Here is a 24,119-nt window from a genome sequence, read left to right on the forward strand (position 1 = left end):
CATCAATAACGCGTATGTCCCCCGTTAGGAATCGATAGCGGCCCGACAACTCCTGCCCATGGAATAGACGAGTATGCGAATCATATCCAGGGGAATGGTAGCCAACTCGGCCTGCAACGCAAAAGCCAACTGCCTCAACGTCTGGGATTGTGGTTGACGGCGTAGCCGTCTATCCAATATATCCCACAGGTGCTCTATCGGGTTCAAATCCGGGGATCTGGAGGGCCAGGGGAGAACATCAACGTTGTTGTTGTGTAGTCGGGCTCTTGTGATCCGTGATGTATGCGGTCGAGCGTTGTCCTGCTGGAATACACCGTTGCCGTTGGCTGCAATTAGGAGGATGTGCGGTAGGAGAATTCCGTTGATGTATCGTTGAGCCGTAAGATTGCCCTGGATATGGACCAAACCTGTCCTGCCATGATGAGAGATAGCCGCCCACATCATTACGCTACCCCCACCAAACCTGTCCACTTCCTTTACGCAGTTTCCGGCGTAACGTTCTCCCGACGTGTGTAGACCCGTGCTCTTCCAGCCCTCGACGGAGAAATCTTGATTCGTCTCTGAACCAGACATCTCCCCATCGCAGTTGAGGCCATACCCTGTGTTGACGACACCAATGCAGTCGTTGTTGACGATGTTGTCAACTCAATATGACGCGTCGAACAAGACGTCTTGCTCGTTAACCTGCTGCTCTTAAACGGTTTCGTACGGTCTGGTCGGAGATTCTGCGCAGTCCGGGTATTTGGGATGCGGTTGGCTGTGGTCGTCGTTTCATGTAGGTGGCACAGTCGGATGTAGCGATCTTGGGCGGGGATGGTTACTCTTGGTCGTCCGGAGATTTGCCTATCACGTGTTAACCCTTGCAGTGTGTGCAGCTCCATGGCCATTTTGTTAATGCACTGGGTGCGTTTTTCCGAATCGTACGTGTTTCCCGACTAATGGTTTGCATGTCCTTGTTGTGAGCATTTTGATCCGGGAAATTTGTCACTGACATTATAACACATTTAACCTCTCCATTTTGCATCTCTTTGTCCGCTAAATTTGCTTTTATGGCCAAACATATCCGAATTGCGTTTCGTTGTTTGAAGAGAATATATCCAACAGCTCATGGGCATAACCAAGACACGCTTGGTACCTTTCCTCAGACAATAATCTAAAATCACTGTAAAATATAGTGCAATTTGAACTTATTATTTAACAATTTCTGTACCTACCCTTTAAACCAGTTGAAAATGGTAATCTCAATTGACAATTAAACAACGGGCGTAGACATGAGTAAAAGGATGTATTTATGTTCGTGGGGAGTGAATGTTCGCAGTGATGCTAATGTAAGGCCTGTACAACTTTGGTGAAAGCAATAGGCACTGGAGTTCGAGATAACCGAAGATTCGACACATCCGATTCCATTCAAGCAATGATGAAGATTAAAGGAAATTACCCGGACCATACAACCGATAATTCGACGCACAATTGACTGTTCACTTGACAGTGATTTCGAATCTCTCATTCGGCCTGATTATGTTTCTAGATGTGCACCACCCAGAGCACGTTGGTTTAACGTCTGCATGCATCATTTTCTCCCACGTCAAGCTGACACACTGTGATATAACTGGAATACAGTTAAAAGCGACGATTCACTCTTTATTGATCCATCCCAAACATGCAAACAAACAAATCTCATTGTTTTTCTCACCCCAACAAACGTGCTAAGCATATTATTACATTAAATGCAAGTCATATTGGATAATTTAAATTCCATAAATTGTACTTTTAGGAAAGTACTTTTAGATTATTATTGATCCCAAGGACACAAGGCGCGTCTGTTTCCATGACTCGGACATGTTTGAGAGTATTGACAGATACTGTTTCCCTCGCAACTAAGATCTCGAGGTAACCATGCTGAGTCATGAACGCTGATGACTCTGCAGTTTTAATGAAAACAAGGTAAACACCGCCGGTGTACATGTACGGAAGAGAGAATCAATACACGCATGTATGTCAAAGCAGGAGACTGCTGTTAAGCTGTGTAATAAATAGAATTAAATGTTCTCGGGCTTGAGTTTGAAATAATTTAGAATAGTTGAGGTTAACAAATCACGTGAATATTATTATTTTCTTACATACTAATATTTGAATTTAATAGCCTATGACATGTAGCCACTATCGGTTGATTAAATGGGTAATTGTCAATTGAAATTGTAGCCATACGGGAAACGAACCTGTTTCTTCGGTGTCATCATGCAACGCTTCACCACTAAGCTATCCCACTTCCCTTGAAATCTTTTTATATCACCAATAGTATTGTATAGATGTAGTAATGTTGTTTCAACATGTCGTCACTATATTACACTATGAGCTTAGCTATTGCAATGCATCCTTAACTCAATCAGTTGTTGCATCCCTACCCGTTAGCAACATTCTGTTAGTAGGCTATTGACGATCCAGATAAAATTACAACTAGAATTTTTCCGATTGCGGCGTTAAATAGCATTCACTCACTTTTAAATATTAACAGCATCTGAATTCTCTTCTCTGTATTCAGAGGGACAGCGCAGTTGACAGGTTTACAACTGGGGCCGGTCTAGTATTCGAGCGACATCACACACATTTTTGTTCGATTGCGGCGTTAAATAGCATTCACTCACTTTTAAATATTAACTGCATCTGAATTCTCTTCTCTGAATTAAGAGGGACAGAGCAGTTGACTGGTTTACAACTGGGGCCGTTCTAGTATTCGAACGACATCACACACCATAGATTCATAATCAAGGTGGGCACACGCTGTGGAGGTCATGCGCTGTTTGGAGACACTCGTGGGTAGGCGTGCATTTATTTGGGCACTATCTCCGTCATGGGTACGTGACAAAAGTCACCCGCTTGTGGAAAGGAACAAGTCATCGTGACGAGTGATTTACCGTGTAAACTCAAACACAGAATTGACATGTTTTATTTGTTTTTCAGGTGTGTCACCCGATCGTATTCAACACATTCGAGAGCTTGTTATTTGACCCACTGGTTATAATTATAGATAGGGCTATAATACATCAATTATTTGGGGTTTAACTTCGCGTGCAAGATAATGTTCAAAGAGGCGTTAAACCCAACTCACTAACACTCTTTCTTTACTTATGAAATACAGTCATAATATTCATATACGTATTCCTACCAAACATTCATGCTTCGCGTTAACCATATCAGTCGACATTTAATGTTCACAAATACTTTAAACATCTAGTTTTTTTAAAACAAATAAAAATATATTGCAACTTGCCTTCCCTCTCACTTTTAAGACAATTTGGATGAAAATCTAAAAATAAATAGCTACCACAGACAATTCCTAACAACTGTGAACGAGTGGGTCAGAATTAAATAGAGCAATGCTTGAATAAAACTCTTATAAACAAGGCTGGTTTGAGACGCTGACCTATGTTCTGAACCGCACACACACAGGCACAATACAATGATCTTGAACAATAATAATGTCACTTAACCTTTATTCCAAAGGAGTTTAAGTAATATCCAGGTCCCAACTGTCATCTATGATGTATGCTAAGTGTATGCCAGTTACTGTATATAAACACATGGGATGTCGATCCTGAAGCACAGAATCACTACCCTTGGATGTCATGGAATGGTCACACTTCAGGGCTAAGGGTACGAGTTAGGGGGCAAGTAGGGTAGAGCATGTACTTTCTGCCAGGATTTCAAAGAACGCCATACAAGTCTTGCTCAGAAGCTGTTTGATAAAGGTTACAACATTCATGGCCTCAGTGAAGCTTTCAAAGAGTTTTATGGTTGACAACGTGGTTTTATGTGGAGGATATTTCCAAACGGGACACATCAGTGACAAAAATGATGACCGATGCAATTCCCTATTTTGACTTAATTTGTACCATATGTTTCCATGTTTTTTCATGTGAACAATTGACTTGCCTTTGCATGTGTTTTTGACGAGTGGCATCGGCGGGGAAAGATACGCGCATCTTTTTGCGAACACCTGGTATCATCACTATTTGATAGTGAGTCATAAACACATGCTCATGATATAGTCGGAATCGTACAATCGACTCTGTTTTTGACAGAGATTTCTGATGAATACGGAAAGAGTTTTGTCGCTTTTATTCCTATTATGGTCCGTGACATAAACAAATATAGACATCCATTTTGTCAAGACTCACAGGAGCTTAGATCTAGACATACAGAAGCTTAGACCTCGGATCTCATGAGCTAGAAGGTAATCATGTAGCAGAGTTAAAAAACAAACAAGCAGCCAATTTGTTTCGTTGTTGTTTTATTCTTTTCATGTTCAGTCAACCAGGTGCTCAACGTTGAACAGATCTCATAAAACACAACCTTCGTTCTGTTTCTGGTAGTGAAGTGTATCTCATGAACACACCCAGCTTCTTTTTTTTACAAGCACTTCAAGATTTCATTGGGATTGGTTGGTAGAGTGAATATATAGTTCGGCAGAGTAGTCCTCTTGTCACTCAGCTTTGCGCTCCCAATGGGCACTTTCATTTGTTCGCCAGTCTTCGATGGTGTTTCTGCTGTGGTCACATTGTGAGCTCTATAGTTCATTACAATTGAACTGGGTTCTTGTGAGCAGTTTGTCTCAGGTTTGAGGTATATTCATTGCTCTGTCTGCTAATGTGTATAATTAACGTGTATTTTAAAAGGCATGTTAATGAAGTAATGTAAATGCTGGCATAATTTTTATTTAGGGTAGTAAATTTAGAAGGTTGTAATTGTGTAAATCCACGGTTATAACATTGTTGAATGGTTTACAGTGTACATGTATTTGGTTTAGTTCATATTTATGTGTAAAGTTTATATTTTACTTGTTCGGGTTGTTACTTTCCCGATGTCAACAATGAATTTAATAGTTCACAGGTGTCGTTGACATTGCCCGCTTATCTCACCGATAGGATAAGGAAGACATTTGGTATTGAATGTCAATATGATATAAGACTTAATGTTGAATTCAAAAACATATTTAACTTGATTGTAGTAGCCGTGTATATTACCATGTAGTAATATATGCATGGTCATAAAGTGTATTATGATCAAACATGCAATTTGTTTTCTTCGTCTTGTGTTGGCCTTCTTTAATTACAACTATACTTCTCAAGTGTCCTATGGATCACCACTTTAAAAGGTAATACGCCATAGTGTGCCTGTTGAAATATCCAAAGACAATATTACGTGAAGACATGTTTAATGAACGTTGTCATGTGCCACACAATGCCAACATTTGACCAATAATCATTCAGATCACCCGTCAAAATGAGAGTATCTGACCTGAACTGAAAGGTAAAACAACTCTCAGAAGAGCGTATGTGATCCACGTGATGCGATCACAGCCTGGCACCGTCGTCCCATAACCCCAATAAGTGTCTGGATCGTTGCCAGGGGAAGATTTCCCACTCTTCAATAAGACCATTGCTGAGTTCCTGCAGAGTTGTCGGAAGGCCTGGGCGTCGTCAGAGGGCCAGCTGCAGCTCGTTCCATATGTGATCGATAGGGGTGAGGCCTGGTGACCGGGCTGACCACTCCATGCGGACAATGGTCTCTTGCTCTACGTGGGCAACGACCATGGCAAGATGAGGTCGTGTGGTATTGTCCATGAGGATGACATCCGGTCCGACTGCACCAGCATACGGTCTCCAGTATACTTCCAGAATGTCATCCCTGTAGCGCACACATGTCATCGTGCCCCCTGCATGGAGATCAGTTCTTTCAGGTCTACTGATCTCTCCCGTAATCATTATTCAGCCGCCTCCATAGCGATCATATTCGGCTATGTTGGGATCCTGAAATCTTTCTCCTTGTCTACGCCACAATCGGGCCAGACAGTATTTCGATTCATCAGTCGTGGTCTTCCAATTGACGTGATCTTCAGGCAAATCCAAACGTGCCTGCCTGTGTTGTCGGGGCAGTGGGATTCAAATGACAGAAGATTAGCCTCATGGAGACTTACGCACTGTCTTAGAAGAAACGTTAACGCCCCTGGGGTTCGGCAGATCATTTCTGGGTGTGGTGGCAGTCACGAAGTGATGACGTCCCACTGCAATCAGGAGAAACCTGTCTTCCCATTGTTGGAGAGATGTCGACCAATTGCATGCCGTTGGGTAGCTGATGCAGACGTCTGAAATAGATTCCATACCTTGCTGACGTTTGCAGCGTGACGTTGTGTTGACCAAAGTTCAAGGATGCATATGCATCTAACCAACTATTCGGTCCTCAAACGACGTCTTTGACGTAGAGGGAGCATAAGTGCATTGAGGTGTTGCAATACTCAGTAGCAAATGTTGTTGTGCTCTCTGATAATGATGTGCAACGATTTCGTCACAATTCCACATAAACACGAAGCATCTCTTGCACATTGTGCCCTTGAATGCATGCTTTTGTCCGTTCATCATGATGTCATATACGGGTTACACAGTCATTGTGTCATTTGTTATATAATTAGTCATCTTCATTTGTTAGTTACTTTTCTTATATCGCCAAAACTTGAGCAAACATTGAGGAGTATATGCTGTAATGTTTGTCTTCTTGAATAAATGTTTCATCCCGAGCGCCGTCCATCATTATTGAGGCAGGATACACCGGCTAAAATCAGGAAAGGTATAGCGTGCTGCTGCGAGGTCAACAGATGCATCCAAATATGTATACAGAAGCGACAAAAGCTACATGTACAAGTCCATCGTACAATTCCAATTATATCTAAAGCATGCGTTAATGAATCGCTGTTGATACCACTGATACGACATCAGTCAGAATACTACAGACAGACCCGTCAAGATTCGGGTTAGAATTGGCCTTCAGCAACCCATACATGTCGTAAGAGGCGACTAACGGGATCGGGTGGTGTGGTTCGCTGACTCGGTTGATGCATGTCATCGTATTCCAATTGTGCAGGTCCATGCTTATGATGTCAATGACTGGATTGTCTGGTTCAGACTCGATTATTTACAGACCGCCGTCCTATAGCTGGAATATTGCTGATTTCGGCGTTAAACAACAAACAAACAAACAGAATGCGACAGCAGCTGACATATAACGGTATGTCAGCTTAACGTGGGAGGAGAATATACGTACGACGAAGTGATGCAGGCCTCAGACATTTACCACTTTGGGGAACCCACGAGCACGGTATGGTGCTGACGTACCAAGAAACCGTATCGGGGCTAATCTGGGATTCGAACCCACTGCCAGGTTTCTGCCACGCCTTTCGACGCTTCAGACGACTTGGACAATGCTAACGGACGTAACTCTGCAGTGAATTAAAACACCTCAGTCGAATGCAACCCCCCTCTCCTCCCCCGTACCCCGTTATGCCACAGAGCACAAATTCACATACACACATGGTCACTCTTACGGTCAATGTCCTTCATGTGTCCATGAGTCATGTGGCTATGTAAGTCTCAGGATATGTTTGGCAAGTCTAGATTACTGCAGTTTCAGTATCTGAAAATGAAGAGAGTCTCAGGGCTCCTTTTTATTATATTTTTTATTAAGTAAATTTAACAACTGGTTTCCCTGTAAGATATGTTCATTTCAGAAACTAGATGTCTCGTCTCACGACTTACACAAGATGAAAATGTATACCCTCTTCACTTGTTATTTCTGTTTTTCATATTGAAATTATGTTAGTCGAGGATGGTAATACTTGAAAAGGCCTGCTTCGTTGAGATAACAGTATAATCCAGTTCAATGCTGAATAATACATGTCTAAGCTGAGAGAAATTACAAATGGCCTGTTTAATGGGCAACTCCTTCATCACGATCGTTGCAGTGTACTACCTGCAAGTACCGTGATCGATTGGAAACAGAGGGTATCCCGTTGGATTGGAAACAGTAATCAGCCGCACACGACTGACTGATCAATACAGAAACTGCTTAGTCAGGCCCTCATCGATCGCTACACCTTGGCTACAGTGTGTACCTTGCCTTAAGGGACCTGTGAAGATCCTGGCTAGAATAAATCTTCAGCAACCCATGCTTGACGTAAAAGTATACTGTGCTCGTCGTAAGAGGCGACTAACGGGATCTGGTGGTCAGGCTCCCTGACTTGGTTGATGCATGTCATCGTATCCCAATTGCGTGGATTGATGCTTATGATGTCAATCACTGGATTGTCTGGCCTCCAAATTTTATTACTTACAGTCCGCCGTCATAGAGCTGTAATATTGCTGAGCGCGGCGTTAAACAAACAAACAAATAAGCCTTGCCTTAAGGCTGGTAGTGATTTAACGAAAACCATTCGCTAGAATTTGAATTCAATTGACATAAACATTAGTCAAATAAGCACCATGTTCTACTACATAACGGGTTTTGATCTGAAAACAATATTGTATGGAAATAAGAGATGTAAACCACAACATAATTAGTTATGTCTGTCCACGATGTTGTAGAAAATAGTTGTAGGTTTGTACATTGAGTGTAATATATGTTAAGCTGATACGCATATGATTGTAGTGTTGGTAACATGAGTGGTCTTCTTATTATGTAATTTGTATTGTTTCTTGACCTTAAAGTTTTGATGTTAACATAAATATGTCAATGTTATTATGTAACAGGGAGCGGTATTTACATAAGCCAGTTAGGCCTGTTTACCAATCCCTTTCAAGTGAAGTTGAAAAAATATATTAAACTATTAGTCAAATATGTGTTCATGTACGTGTGAGTTGACCTGTGTTCATGTACGTGTGAGTTGACCTGTGTTCATGAGTTGACCTGTGTTCATGTACGTGTGAGTTGACCTGTGTTCATGTACGTGCGAGTTGACCTGTGTTCATGTACGTGCGAGTTGACCTGTGTTCATGTATGTGTGTGTTGACCTGTGTTCATGTACGTGCGAGTTGACCTGTGTCCATGTACGTGTGAGTTGACCTGTGTTCATGTACGTGCGAGTTGACCTGTGTTCATGTATGCGTGTGTTGACCTGTGTTCATGTATGTGTGTGTTGACCTGTGTTCATGTATGTGCGAGTTGACCTGTGTTCATGTATGCGTGTGTTGACCTGTGTTCATGTATGTGTGTGTTGACCTGTGTTCATGTATGTGCGAGTTGACCTGTGTTCATGTACGTGTCAGTTGACCTGCGTTCAAAATATCGGCGTGGGGGAACCCAAATTAAACAGCGGCATAGCACTATCAAACCAGCATCAGTCCAGACTAGTACAAACAGACACACACACACGTCACTATACAAGTGCAATGATCTTGAACGCGACGACAAATCCAAATTTCACCCCACACCTATATGGCGTTTTAAGAGTATTTCAAAATACTGTTTTGGCTTACAGCGGTTTCAGATGTTCCAGATGCTCTTGACCTACTGCAGACTCAGCATTGTGTAAATATAACAAACACAACCCGGTCGGCCGCTGCCCAATGATCCCACCATAGTGTAGCCAGTGTAGCCCCGACGTGTGTAGGAAAAAACCCACCTGTGACAATGCCTGTGTATGTCTTGCGCCACTTCAGAGCAGAGATAATCCGGCTCCTGTTCGTAGCAAAAGGACAGGAGTTCGAAGACAAATTATATACATTTGAAACATGGCCAGCAGAGAAGCCAAGTAAGATTTCATTCGTTATGCCTCCATATATGTGATATGCGCTGTGGATATCGATATCGTTCAGCATTTGCACTCAATTGCCCCACAATGAATAATGAAGGGAGGAAACTCTTGTAGGTAATGAAAAAAATGGTCCCGCTGTTGGTTCGGGCAGCAAGTTTAGCGCTTTTAATCGTTTATGCAGACATGTGCCGTCAAAAGGCGTTTCAAAGCGCACCAAATGCCCATTGACGCGGTGCTGTATACATTAGAATCTTGTCAAGCAGGACAATGGTATAAGGATCTATACCAAAACGTCGCCTTTGCAGTATTAAAGAAGTTGCTATCCATAAATAGTGTCTACTTTGTCATCCGTCAACTAAGTAATGCCTATCAAACTATTACTCATACGATACTGTGAGATAACAAGTACCAGTATTACAAATCAATCATAACATACTGTGATATTAAAATTACCAGTGTTATAAATAGAGAATCTCACCCAATTGTCTTTTGATGTCAAACATATCAACACAGTTTGATAAAAGTGGAAAATCTCCGAGGTTTGCCGAGGTTTTTATTTACCATAAAAACATCAATCTTCCAACATTTTCAGATTGTAGACAGTAATAAGCAGTGTCTTAAGTGCAAAATTACCACTTACAACTTCAGTAGCAGAGCCATTAGTGATGTCATTTGATTGTGACGTCATGGTAACCAATAAATCATATAAATCAATCATAACATACTGTGAGTGTTATAAATCAATCAAAACATACTGTGAGATTTCAATTACCAGTGTTATAAATCAATCATAACATACTGTGAGATTACAATTACCAGTGTTATAAATCAATCATAACATACTGTGAGATTTCAATCACCAGTGTTATAAATCAATCATAACATACTGTGAGATTTCAATTACCAATATTATAAATCAATCATAACATACTGTGAGATTACAATTACCAGTGTTATAAATCAATCAAAACATACTTTGAGATTTCAATTACCAGTGTTATAAATCAATCATAACATACTGTGAGATTACAATTACCAGTGTTATAAATCAATCATAACATACTGTGAGATTTCAATCACCAGTTTTATAAATCAATCATAACATACTGTGAGATTTCAATTACCATCGATCATACCATAACAAAGTACACACAATTTATGGATAACAAGACAATGGTATAAGGATCTATACCGAAACGTCGCCTTTACAGTATTAAAGAGGTTGCTATCCATAAATTGTGTCTACTTTGTCATCCGTCAACTAAGTAATGCCTATCAAACAATTAATCATACGATACTGTGAGATTACAAGTACCTGTGTCACAAATCAATCCTAACATTCTCCGATATTACAATTACCAGTGTTACAAATCAATCCTAACATTTTGTGTTATTACGATTCCAAGTGTTACAAATCAATCATAACATACTGTGAGATTACAATTACCAGTGTTACAAATCAATCATAACATACTCCGATATTACAATTACCAGTGTTACAAATCAATCCTAACATTTTGTGTTATTACGATTCCAAGTGTTACAAATCAATCATAACATACTGTGAGATTACAATTACAAGTGTTACAAATCAATCATAACATACTGTGAGATTACAATTACAAGTGTTACAAATCAATCATAACATACTGTGAGATTACAATTACAAGTGTTACAAATCAATCATAACATACTGTGAAATTACAATTACCAGAGTTCCAATACCTATGTTACAAATCGGTCACAACATGCCATCTTTGTTGCGATCGTCAGTGTAAAAAATCAGCCATGAGATTACATGTGACTGTGATTCAGAGTGTTAGCTATAAAACATAACAGACATGCAGATAAGTCTCACAGAACAATAGCAGTAAGTGTGAGGTTTCACAGTGGAGGATGCAGAGATAGAAATTAAAAGCTGAGTTTGTTTTTGAATGTCCTGTGTATCATGTATTGGGTATATTAAATTGCATAATGCCAGCATAATACATAGAGGTTATCACGCGAGTGTGTTTGGGGATGGTAAATATCCTGCATTAGGAATAAACATTGTATTTAGCGAGCCTTGGCGAGCTAAATACATAGTGTTTATTCCTAATACAGGATATTTACCATCCCCAAACACACAAGCGTGATAACCTCTTTATCATATAATGTCATTCTTTAATTCTGTGCTTCAAAATCGCTTTCCCTCTCTCACATACATAACCGAAACATTGCGAGTTTTTCTGGAATGCGCGCATTAATATTTATTACGTCACAGGGTAAGTGATGTGTTAGTCGATAATGATAGCAATTATCCCTGTAGTTTATCCAGATTCCCGATGGTTAATTCTGACTCGATCGACCGAATGATGAGGGCGACGCCATGTTTGTTTATAAACAGTGAAAGTAGTCCCTACTTGACCTTTGATATTTGCATCTCTATCCGCATATGACCCCAACGGATATCGTTTTTATCCGTTGGCTTTATCCTGCCGAGAAACCTACCCATTATATGATAAATATTGTTATTTCTAATATATGATATTTACGATACGGAGACTCGAGAAAAAGTATCTCTTTATTATCTGTCATTCTTACATGTATGGATGTTTAAGAAGAAATTTTGCTCAATGAAGTAGATTCAGATACCACGTATGAATACATATCTGAGTGAACCGCCCAATTTATCATATAGTGCCAAATGACTTGCAGCCATGTCTGTCTCCATGTTTGAGCGAGACACTGGGAAACCCCTATCTTAAGCATAATTGTGAGCGTTTGTAAATAGTTTATTGAAAAAGATGCCATCGTATTCATACATGAAGCTTGAAAGTAGTTCGTGCCAGGCGACCTCATTTGCATATCTATCGGTTCATGATTTAGTTTATGGGATTGGTTTACTGCATAACACTATCTATAATAGGATAAAGTTAGTTATTACTTATTAATATCCATTTTAAAATATTTCTTCTTAAACATCCATTGTTGGTAAGAAGCGTTACTGATTGTAAATATTCAAATACAAGTGTTTTTTATTCAATGACATACTTAATTCAAAATCAGTTCCATATATCCTAGGAATGTTAAATAGACAAAGTATTGGAACATTTGATCATTAATTCCTTTAAGATACACCGTTCGGACAACTCCCAGTTCTGACAGTCGATGGGAAGGATTACACTGAATACACGGCTATCAACAGATTCCTCGCCAGAGAATTGGGTAAATATTAGGCTTTATGATCCGTATCCATTATTATCAACCTCCCGAGTGTTTTCATCAACTCATATTTAGAATGAGTGAATGAGTTGGGTTTTTAACAGTATTCCAGTTATATCACGGCGTGTCAGCTTAATGTGGGAGGAAAGCCCGAAGTGATGCAGGTCTCAGACGTTTACCTCTTCGGTGAAACCCACGAGCACGGGTATGGTGCTGACAAACCTAGAAACATAATCGGGGCGAACCGGGATTCGAAACCAAAATCATATGTTTCTGGCGTGCCCAAGGGACGCAACTCTGCACAGCGATTGCGGTGCCTTAGAGGACTGGGCCACCCGTGCCCCCTCATATTTAGATCTCACTACGAATTTCATTATAAGATTTGCTGCCAGAGGAAATACGTGCAAAAGCGTTTTCTTGTATACCTTAATCCTAACCTATGGTTTCCGCCAAAAGTTGTGAAATGTAGACACCAAAGGTTGGAGCTTCTTATCCTTGCAGGCTTGATGGGATCAAACAGCCAGGAAGAGTATGAGATTGACCGAGTTATAAGCCTTAGCAGTGGCGTGTCCGCAGAAGGAAGCAAGATATTTCATGAGCAGGACAAAGACAAGAAGGTTTGGTCCACAAAGTGAGTGAGTGAGTGAGTGAGTATGTGTGTGCGCCGATTTTAGCAATATTCCAGCAATATCACGGCGACGGACACCAGAAATGGGCTTCACACATTGTACCCATGTGGGGAATCGAACCCGGGTCTTCGGCCTGACGAGCGAACGCTTTAACCACTAGGCTACCCCGCCGCCCCTGGAGGTCACATAGGTTTCCGCAAGATTGGCTCAAGGTGTACTGTACATTAAAGGCTATCATTCAGAGTTAATTCCGGGAACAGATAACCTCCGTGGTGTAGTGGATAGAGCATCTGTCCGGAGAGAGGAAGGTCGTTGGTTCGATCCCCTGCCCGCGGCATACCAAATGATGTTTAAAGATGGTAGTTTTTGTTACCCTGCCTGGCGCTCGGCTTTAAGGGGATAAAACATGGTCTGGTCGCTCGGAGTCAGTAAATTTTGTCTGAGTGGTTTGTTAAACTGCGGCAAGGTATCCCAGTGCGCTAGCACAATATCCCCGACATACGTTCGGACTAACACACACACACACGCACACACGCACGCACGCACGCACGCACGCACACACAGCACACGCCACACCACACACAGACATACAAACACACACACACACCACACACACAAACCACACACACACACGCCACACCACACTACACACAGACATACAAACACACACACACACCACACACACAAACCACACACACACTATACGCACACGCACACACACACGCCACACCACACTACACACAGACATACAAACACCCACCCACACCATCCATCCACCCACCCACCACAACCACAACCACACCACACGCACACGCACTTTTATTATAACACAGAACACAATAATGTTCCTTTATCAAATGAAAGATTACTAGTATTAATACAATTCTTGTTATCTTTTAGTGACGGTGTTAATGTATTACTATTTTTGTTTTAGGCACAACTTAAAAAGAGTCTTAGAGAAAACGTGATACCAAAATTCATGAGTAACCTTGAGCAGTTAGCGCCACCTGAAGGAACGGGCTTCTGCGTTGGGAATAAGGTGAGCTTACAAGCAGACATGTCTGTTTTGTAGACGACTAACGATTAAAACGATGACGATGATGATTAATAATGCCATTAACATACCACAAACAGCTTCCAACAACATTATATTCGCGTTTATGTCCGTTGCGTATTGGGGCACGTGTGGCCCGGTCGTATAAGGCGCCGCGATTTGCTGTACAGAGTTGCGTCCCTTGGGCACGCCAGAAACCTATGATTTTGGGTTCGAATCCCACTTCGCCCCGATTAATTTTCTAGGTTTGTCAGCACCATACCCGTGCTCGTGGGTTTTACCAATATGGTAAACGTCTGAGACCTGCATCACTTCGGGCTTTCCAACCACATTAAGCTTACACGCCGTTATATGACTGGAATACTGTTAAAAGCGGCGTTAAACCCAACTCAATCACTCCGTTGCGTATTACTCATTATTGAAACATAAAAATACATTTGATATATTTCGAAATGTAATACGTCTTGCTCATGATAAATATCTCTCTATGACAACCCAATTTATCAATTTACATCTCTATTGACATTTTTACTCTTTCAGTTGAGTCTCGGGGACCTCATCATCTTTGATACAATCGACGGCAAGACGGACGATGCCACCATGAACAAGTTTCCCACTGTCAAAGCCATCATGGACAAAGTCAGGTCTAATGAGAGAATAAAGGCATACCTGGCATCAAGAGCTCCGACACCTTTCGATTAAGATATAGAGATCGTTAGCTCGTGTGTGCCTTCCATTGCACATTACCACAAGGCAGAGTGAAGAGACACCACTGAAGATATGCAGAGATATTTGAATATTGATGGCAACATCAGCGGCTAGTCATAGACATATAACTTCTTGTGATTGAATATCCATGCATGTTACTAAAGATACCAAACTGCACGAATGACAAATAACGCGATACATTGTATTCCACAAATTGTGACTTATCGTTTTGTACTTTGTATTTTTTGTAAATCGTTCAATAAATATATTCCAAACTAGGGTTTATTCTTTTTAACTCTTGTTCCGGCCGTGCCCGGAGAGATAGGTCGGTGTTTCGATCCCTGGACGTGTCGTAACAAAAGACGTCAAAAGATGCTTTTGTTGTTGCCCTGCCTGGCGCTCAGATGGGGATAAAACAAAGCCTGGTCGTTATACTGTGTCTGAGTATGGTATTCATGTTAAACTGCGGCAGGGTATCTCGGTGGGCTAGCACTATAAAACCGGCTTGAGTACGGACTTGTTTACAAGCAGCCTCGCACATACAAACACATACATATACACACACACATGCGTCGCTACACAAGTGCAATGATCTTGAACGCGACATTAAAAACCATTTAATCTCAGCTCACGTTACATCCGCGCTCGTTCAATGTACAGCCGTACTCATGTTTGGCGATTTTTTTTAGAAACAGCGACGCAACGGAATAAATTCACTGACTTACAGAAACTTGACATTTTAATAAATTACTAATAGAATATTTTTGTATAACACTTACATGTGTTTCGTAATAAATGAAAATGTAAAATCAAACACGAATGCAAAACATGTACATGTACAAGTAGACCGCTATATTACATACGTAGAACACTGGTATACACATGTATTCGACAGCTATCAAATATGTTGAACATCGTCATATATCTATCTAATACTGCTATTCATATGCAGAACACCAGTTTATAATAATGTGTGTATTTGTATTGCCTTGGCTCCAGACACAAGGTACATGCTCAAAGCTATATAACATTTTCAGCCCGGTCATTGGATCAGTGTGCAGCCGATTTTTATCTCAGCTCCCTGGGGAGTATAGATAGAACACAAGCTGCCTTGTCAGGTACTAGCAGGTTAACAGTCACAATGCCACCTAATCCTGCCGGGCACCCAATTCACTGCTGCGTGAACAGAGGCATATTTCGAACAAAGTCCCCTGCCTAAAGAGACACACCATGACTTAAGCCCGAGAAGCTCTCAAGAAGAGTCAAGGCAGAACACAGTCAGCAATCCAACTATTCCCCGCGACCGACGTTGTTTAATTTCACCTGATGTGTGATCTGTGAGCTGTGCACAGGACCACGTACCACCACTGTAAAAAACACTAATACATTTCTGAAGAATTATACCATTTATATATGTAGAACTCTCGTATATATCCAAAGAAAACTACCATTCACATAAAGAATACTAGTACATACCTGTTTAGAATGTTATTATTCATATTAGAATACTAGTACATATCTGTGTAGAATGTTATGATTCATATCAGAATACTAGTACATATCTGTGTAGAATGTTAATATTTATATTACAACACTGTTACGTATATGTGTAGAATGATACCATTAATATGTGTAATACTAGTACATATATGTGTAGAATGTTACCATTCATATTCTAAGCACGTAGTATTTACGATGAACACACACCCTGTGTAAGGGTTTCCTTGCTCGAAGTTTTCCAACGCCATTCCTGTGTAGAATGTTACCATTCATATTGGAACACTCTTGCATATCTATGAAGAATGGTATCATTCATGTACAGAACACTGGAACATATCTGTATATACAGAATATATATTAAAAAACTATTACATAAATGTAGAATACTACCATTTATATGAAGAATATTAGTACACATCTACATAGGCCGAACTCTAAGCACGTGGTATTGACGATGAACACACACCCTGTGTAAGGGTTTCCTTACTCGAAGTTTCCAACGCCATTCCTCGTTTTCCAGGCTTTCCCCGTCAATGTAAACACATGGAACCAACAGACGGGCTTTCACCCGTAATACTTCCAATAATACGAAAATTGCACTTTCATCGTTCATAACCATGTTTGCCATAGATTCAGGGAATAAACACACCGTGACCAAGCAAGGCTTCTCCTGGTTTGGCTAATGTACGCGATCTGTACCATGCTTGCATTGCAATTTCCCTTGGTCAATACTGTCAGGGGATAAGTGACTCAGCAGAGCGGTGTCTGTCTACGAACTCTGGGAAGAAGGTTCATTCAAGATGCCGAAATACAGGTTAACGTACTTTAACGCCCGCAGGGCAGGAATATGAAGACGTACGAATGAAGAAGGAAAACAGGGCCAAAGAGAAACCAGGTAGGGTGTTATGCTGAATATTGGCGGACAGTTAGGTGGCCTTATGGTTAAAGCCTTAGCTTGCTACGCCACAGACCCGGGTTCGATTCCAAAATCCTCAGTGTTTGGAAATTGGTAAGTGTGTGCAGATTGTTGGCTTTCGCAAGCTAAGATCAAGGCATTAAAAAGTAAGCTTGTTCAATTCTGTTATGTATATGGAATTTGTTGTTTAACGTCGCACTCAGCAATATTCAAGCTACGGGAAAGCATGGGACGAAGAATATCTCCAAACTGTATGGGGACCTGGGTTAAGAAGGGGCCAATTGCACACTATTGCTTGAAGAGGGGACAGATAGGATCGATGATCAGGTCAATGACTTGATTGAATCGTGACCGATATTTCGGCGGATGGTTAAGACTTGTTATTCTCAGGGGTAGACGTTTCATGTTTACTTGAACTGTGTCGACGATTCTGCTGGTAGACTGAGGTCCACGAGTTTCACCACAAACACAGTAGCTTTTATCAGTTATACTGAGTCAACTACAAAAATGTTTGAGCCGAGATATTTAAAAAAAATCTAACAGATTTATTTCTTTAACGTGATACTTTATTTACAGTCAGCAGAATCACTGCATTTGTAAACCACGGACGTAATTCAAAAGATTTTAGTTTAAAAAAATCATTAATGCGCTATCTTTTCAATAGATTTTCTGGTACATCACTTGATTGTCTGGTTGTCTGAAAGCCGCTGTGTTATGACAGGTGTCGTCCCGTCGGGCAAAAGACAAAAACTAACTATTTTATCCAAAAAATATGAGTGGTGGGTGCTGCTGGTAGGACAGGACGTGCTTACCCTTTTCGCGAGCGCCTGCAGTTATTGCTTGTTTTCAGTGATCTATTCATATGGTTTTCAGTGCAATTTTGACTTTCCTACCCCGTGGAGTCTGTTTTGGAGGATGGTCGACATTGGTTGTCCTCTGGCGTTGACGTTTCAGATTCTACCCTGACTGCAGGTGTCATTGCGTAATATCACCACTGCTTTGTCTGCCCCAGACCTGAATATTTATAGTCCTGAAATAGCTGGAACATTGCTGACTATTGAGTACACCAACATAACATACCTACCATATGATTCATACAGGTTTATGTTTAGGACATAATTATGTTTTATTAGAATTATTTTAAGGTGCAAGTTAACACCCGTAGATTTCTTTAGAAACCGACGCCTTGTGCCGGAGGTTTCGAAATCTATAATATCCGGGCATAATGTATAATGTATAATCTCCATTGTAAATAACTGTATAAAAAATATCCGAAGCACTCATTCCAATGAGTTCTGAAGTAATTGGGATTCAGACACGAATTCACTCGGAAATGCGATGACGTCATCGAACATTGGAAGACGCCACATGGCTCCATGGAAACCAAATGCCTTGTACAATGCCAGGATCTCTGGCCAATACAAATCACAACTGAATATGTATAATAAATACGATATTAATGTCTTCACGCCAGATGCAACGGTTTTTAAAAATATTGTGATTGAGAAATGACATCGGAATCCAGCACACCCTCACTGTGACATTGCTGTTTACATCTTTTACAGATAGTTGGCGTAAAGATGCTTCAATCACACACTCAATGGCATTTAGTGTTTGATACTATTAAAACGAGAGTTGGGAATCAGCTCGCTTACAGAGGTGCCACTGTTCACGACCAACCCACACAACAACACAAGACCTGAGTGAATAAACAGTCAGCTTTCAGACAGCCATAGATCTGTGACTGTCTGTCGTCCGTATTTATACCTATTCTAGCTACTACAGGTAATCTCATTGACAGGTTAAACCAACGATAAAGTTGTTATTGTTAACTTTAGTGACGCTATCTGGACATAATTACATGATTTAGTTTGACCGAAGCATTGATGATAAAGGTGTTGATGAGTGAAGTTTAGTACATATTAGCCTAACAGTAGCCAGTATGCCATCTGTAGATACAGATAGATAAATAACGGCTTACATTTGTTTGTATCTGACCAGCACAATGAGAGATGCTGGTCCTGTCCGATATGCGTTATCGGGTTGACCCTTGGCAGTCTAAAGATAATGGAACGTGGTCCGTGAGTTGTAATATTCACTTATTTCACAATTTCCAGACCAGTGAAGAGCCGGGGGTAGAATCGTTCTTCAGCAACCCATGCTTGCCGTAAAAGGCAACTATGTTTGTCGAAAGAGGCGACTAACGTGATCGGGTGGTGAGGCTCGCTGCCTTGGTTGATGCATGTCATCGATCCCAATTGCGTGGATGGATGTTCATGATATCAACCACTGGATTGTCTGGTCCAGACTCGATTATTTACAGACCGTCATATAGCTAGAATATTGCTGAGAGAGAGGCGTTAAACAACAAAACAACAACACAATTTCCAATTCTTACTTTGTGGCATGTAACGTGATAAAATATTTGTAAAAGTTTGTCCATTTTCCCCAGTGTATATAATACCATATGTTTCCTTTAAGGGTTTGCGCTTGGAGTCCTGCCAGCGCTGGAGGTCGATGGCAAGCAGTATGGCCAGAGTATTGCTTTGGGGGCTTTCCTCGCCAGGCAATTCGGTACGTACTACAGCAGCGCCAGGATAGTATTCTGTCAACATAATATATCAATCCTCGATCGCAATGGTGCAACTTATTCATCAAAAAAGATTCGTAACAGGCTTTCCTCAATCATTAAACTGACAGCCGTGATAAAACTGAAATAGCGGGGAGTCATTAATCTACTCAATCATGAACAGTGTGCATTCCCATCGTTGATGTTACCCTCCTTGTCTTCAGGTTTCCACGGCAAAACCAACATTGAGATACTGGAGGTCGACCAGGTGATAGGGATTCTCGGGGACATATTTCCACAACTGACACCTGCAATGAGAGAGCCAAACGAAGCGAGAAAGGTAACCCTTATTCCAAAGGAGCCCCCTTTCACCCAAGCACATATACACGCATATATATGCACTCAAGCACATATACACACGCATATACGTGCACTCAAGCACATATACACACGCATATACATGCACTCAAGCACATATACACACGCATAGACATGCACTCAGGCACATATACAAACGCATACACATGTGTGCGAACACAGAGATATGAGTACCTAGAATTGTGTATAAATATAACGTGACGAGCAAGCCTTTTTACAACTAAAGTCGTAGCCAGTTGAGATAGAATCACGAAATATTGCGATGACTTCTTAACGAAGATGTTTGCTTATACTTATATATCATATCATTCATTCCAACTGTTAAATGGGGGCATCGAGTAAAATCCGGTTGAGAATAATTTAATTTAAGAACATATTTATAATTTAATGCTTCCCTAAAGAGAGTACCATCATTCATACACGTCATGGCTACAACAAGCCAAATTGTATTTTGTTACATTGTGTATCGTGTTCTTTATTCAGGCGGAAATATTGAAAGAAAACGAGGTAAACCTCCCTCGGTATTTGGGGTTCTTGGAAAAGATCCTGAAAAACAACAAAACCGGCTTCTATGTTGGAAATAAGGTAAACGGTTTAGTCTTATCATGATCCTTGGTCGCAGCAAAGTGGCAAACACCATTAACACGATTAAGCTAACACTTTAATGTGACAGCGATAATGAATTATCTTTGTACGTCCAACCGTTAAGCACTCTTCAGATTTCAACAGCCATGTAAACACACCGCCATAAGTCTTTGCCGATCCGTGGTAGAACTGTCTGGTGACAAATATTGTGTGACAGTGCGCAAGGACGGCAATTTTCCCCAATATTTCCGAGGACCCGTGAAGATCCGGGCTAGAATAGGTCTTCAGCAACCCATGCTTGCCGTAAAAGGCTACTATGCTTGTCGTAAAAGGCGACTAACGGGATCGGGTGGTCAGGCTCGCTGACTTGGTTGATCCACGGTCATCGATCCCAATTGCGTGGATCGATGCTCATGATATCAATCACTGTATTGTCTGGTCCATACTCGATTATTTACAGACCGCCGTCATATAGCTGGAACTATGCTCAGTGCGGCATTAATCAACAAACCAACCAAACAACCAACTTGAAACGGAAATGGTGTGAAAGGTGGGTGCTTCCAGCAAGGCAGGACATGATTACCCTTTTCGCGAACACCTGGTGTCATCACTTTTTTTCTATCATCCATTTTCACCATTATTTTGCCATTTTACACCTAAATGGTTGTTTGACGGACAATCGGGACCGCTTATTCTCTGGCCTTGACGTTTAGCATTTTTCGATATTTCCCGAGTATTGAGCAGTCAAACCATAACCTTTTCAATGCTGTAAAAAAAGACAACAAATGTCGCCAAATATTAGTCCGTTGCTAGTTAATATATTGATAGTCATTAGACGTTTGCAAACTTAGGAAAGAGTTCATGTCCCTTGCGCGCGCGCGCGAGCGTGCGTGCGTGCGTGCGTGCGTGCGTGTGTGTGTGTGTGTGTGTGTGTGTGTGTGTGTGTGTGTGTGTGTGTGGTCTAGTATTCCTCCACTTTAGGTTTCACTTGTACGTACCCCTTCTAAGTGCTATGGATATAATATGTTATTTGGATAACGGATGGTTACCGATCACAAAATAATAGTACAAGTATTATATAAATATATTAAACAAACTTTCTTTTCAGCTTGGGTTTGCTGATGTCGCGACGTTCGATGCTCTGGATAATCGAGTGAAGCCCGACGTGTTAGGTAGCTTCCCATTGGTTCAAGCAAACATACAAAAGGTCCGCACTAATGACAGAATCTCGAAGTGGTTGGCCAAACGACCCGAAACACCTATGTTATTAAATTATTTCAAAAGATAAATGATAAATGAATTCATGTAAATGTGTTTATGCTTAACCATGCAGCAGAAGTATATTTATTTATAAACTGGCGGACAAAACAAATGTATTTGATACGGGTATCATATTTGTGTTTGGCGACTGTTTTTAACCTTGTAACGTTTTTGATCAAGATTGAAATCATTTAGTAAAAATCCAATTTTCAAGTGAATACCTGCTTTGATAAATGAAAAATTATCCTTACTGTTTGATCATGGCATTGTAAAACTTATGCCAAACGTTCATGTACCAAAGATATTCAATATCACTAATTTATTTACCTGTTCTTGGGCTGTTTTGTTTTCATTTGATACAACTGGCTTCAGAGAAGAATATCGCCGGATGATGTGTTCGTACCAGTTAAAAAACAACTGACAAATCTTAAGTTACCTTCAAAACAAGTTTCGACCCCCAACAACATGGGTCGTCGCTCAGGTTATCAACCGTATTCCTTTGGTCCAGACTCGATCACTTACGTGCCTGAAGCTGTAATATTGCTGATTGCGTCATTAAACAATATTCACTTACGTGAATGGTTTAAGATCAAAGTATGTAGTCCTACTGACAATATTCCTCTATACACAGCAAAGCTTCAACTATCAACCGTATTCGTTTGGTCCAGACTCTTCACATGCACGGACACATGATGAGGAACAAAGTGATGGCAATGATGATGATGATAATGATGATGATGATGATGACGACGACGATGATGAAGGCTCTACTGCTGATGAGATTTGGGCTGATAATTACCACCATGGCGGTGATTAGATACATTTTGATCTAGACTAAGAAATCTAGACTAAGGTTACCTTGATGTAACTGCTTAATCTTCATGCAAATAATTGGTAACATTGCCTCTGCTGTATACTATTTCTATGATTATATCGACACCATACACGCAATCGCGTAGTATGTCTGACACAGCATAGATATGAATATAACGATGTTAGATTGTCTGGTATATCAGATATCAGCTGGCAATTCCGTGTTTATGAGAAACAAATTCATGTATGTATTTCCGTAGGGATAGGTAAGGATGTACTTGCCGAGTTTAGATAAAACAATGAATGAATTAAGTTACAAAACAAAAATCACGATTTATACGAATTAAATGATTAATAAGTTTTGATGTTGCCAGCCAAAACATCTGTCGGTTATTCTGGATTCGAAACGCAGATTCGCTTTGATAATGATGGCTTGTTTGTCAGCACCATAAACCCTTGCTGGTGGATGTTATCAAAGTAGTGAACGTCTAAGACTTGCTTTCATCCCTTAGTAAGCTGTCGTGTTACTGAAATGTTGATCAAAGCGCCGTGAAACCCAATTCACTGACTACTACTACTACTACTACTACTACTACTACTACTACTACTACTACTCGGGGGCACGGGTGTCCCAGTCGTCAAAGGCGCCGCGAAAAGGCGGAAACCATAGGATTTCAATTCAGGTATACAAGAAAACGCTTTTGCACGCCTTTCCTCTGGCAGTCTTATAATAACATTCGTAGTGAGATCTAAATATGAGGGGGCACGGCTGGCTCCGTCGTCTAAGGCGCCGCGATTCGCTGTGCAGAGTTGCGTCCCTTGGGCACGCCAGAAACCTATGATTGTGGGTTCGAATTCCGGTTCGCCACGATTATGTTTCTAGGTTTGTCAGCACCATACCCGTGCTCGTGGGTTTCACC

General features: G+C 40.8%; 1 protein-coding gene and 1 pseudogene across 1 annotated transcript; both read left to right on the forward strand.

Annotated features, from left to right (window-relative positions):
• Positions 1 to 9,335: 9,335 nt before the first annotated feature.
• Positions 9,336 to 15,457, forward strand: LOC124136411 (probable glutathione S-transferase 6). Its single transcript, XM_046502339.2, has 5 exons — positions 9,336 to 9,580; positions 12,698 to 12,790; positions 13,289 to 13,404; positions 14,351 to 14,455; positions 15,011 to 15,457. Exons 1-5 carry the CDS (start codon positions 9,460 to 9,462, stop codon positions 15,170 to 15,172), a joined length of 597 nt encoding a protein of 198 aa, XP_046358295.2. The 5' UTR covers positions 9,336 to 9,459; the 3' UTR covers positions 15,173 to 15,457.
• A 2,082-nt stretch (positions 15,458 to 17,539) lies between these two features.
• LOC124136379 lies at positions 17,540 to 22,710 on the forward strand (annotated as a pseudogene).
• The last annotated feature ends 1,409 nt before the right edge of the window (positions 22,711 to 24,119 follow it).

Source organism: Haliotis rufescens, unplaced genomic scaffold, assembly GCF_023055435.1.
Source record: "Haliotis rufescens isolate VD_foot unplaced genomic scaffold, xgHalRufe1.0.p SCAF_22, whole genome shotgun sequence".
NCBI lineage: Eukaryota > Metazoa > Mollusca > Gastropoda > Lepetellida > Haliotidae > Haliotis > Haliotis rufescens.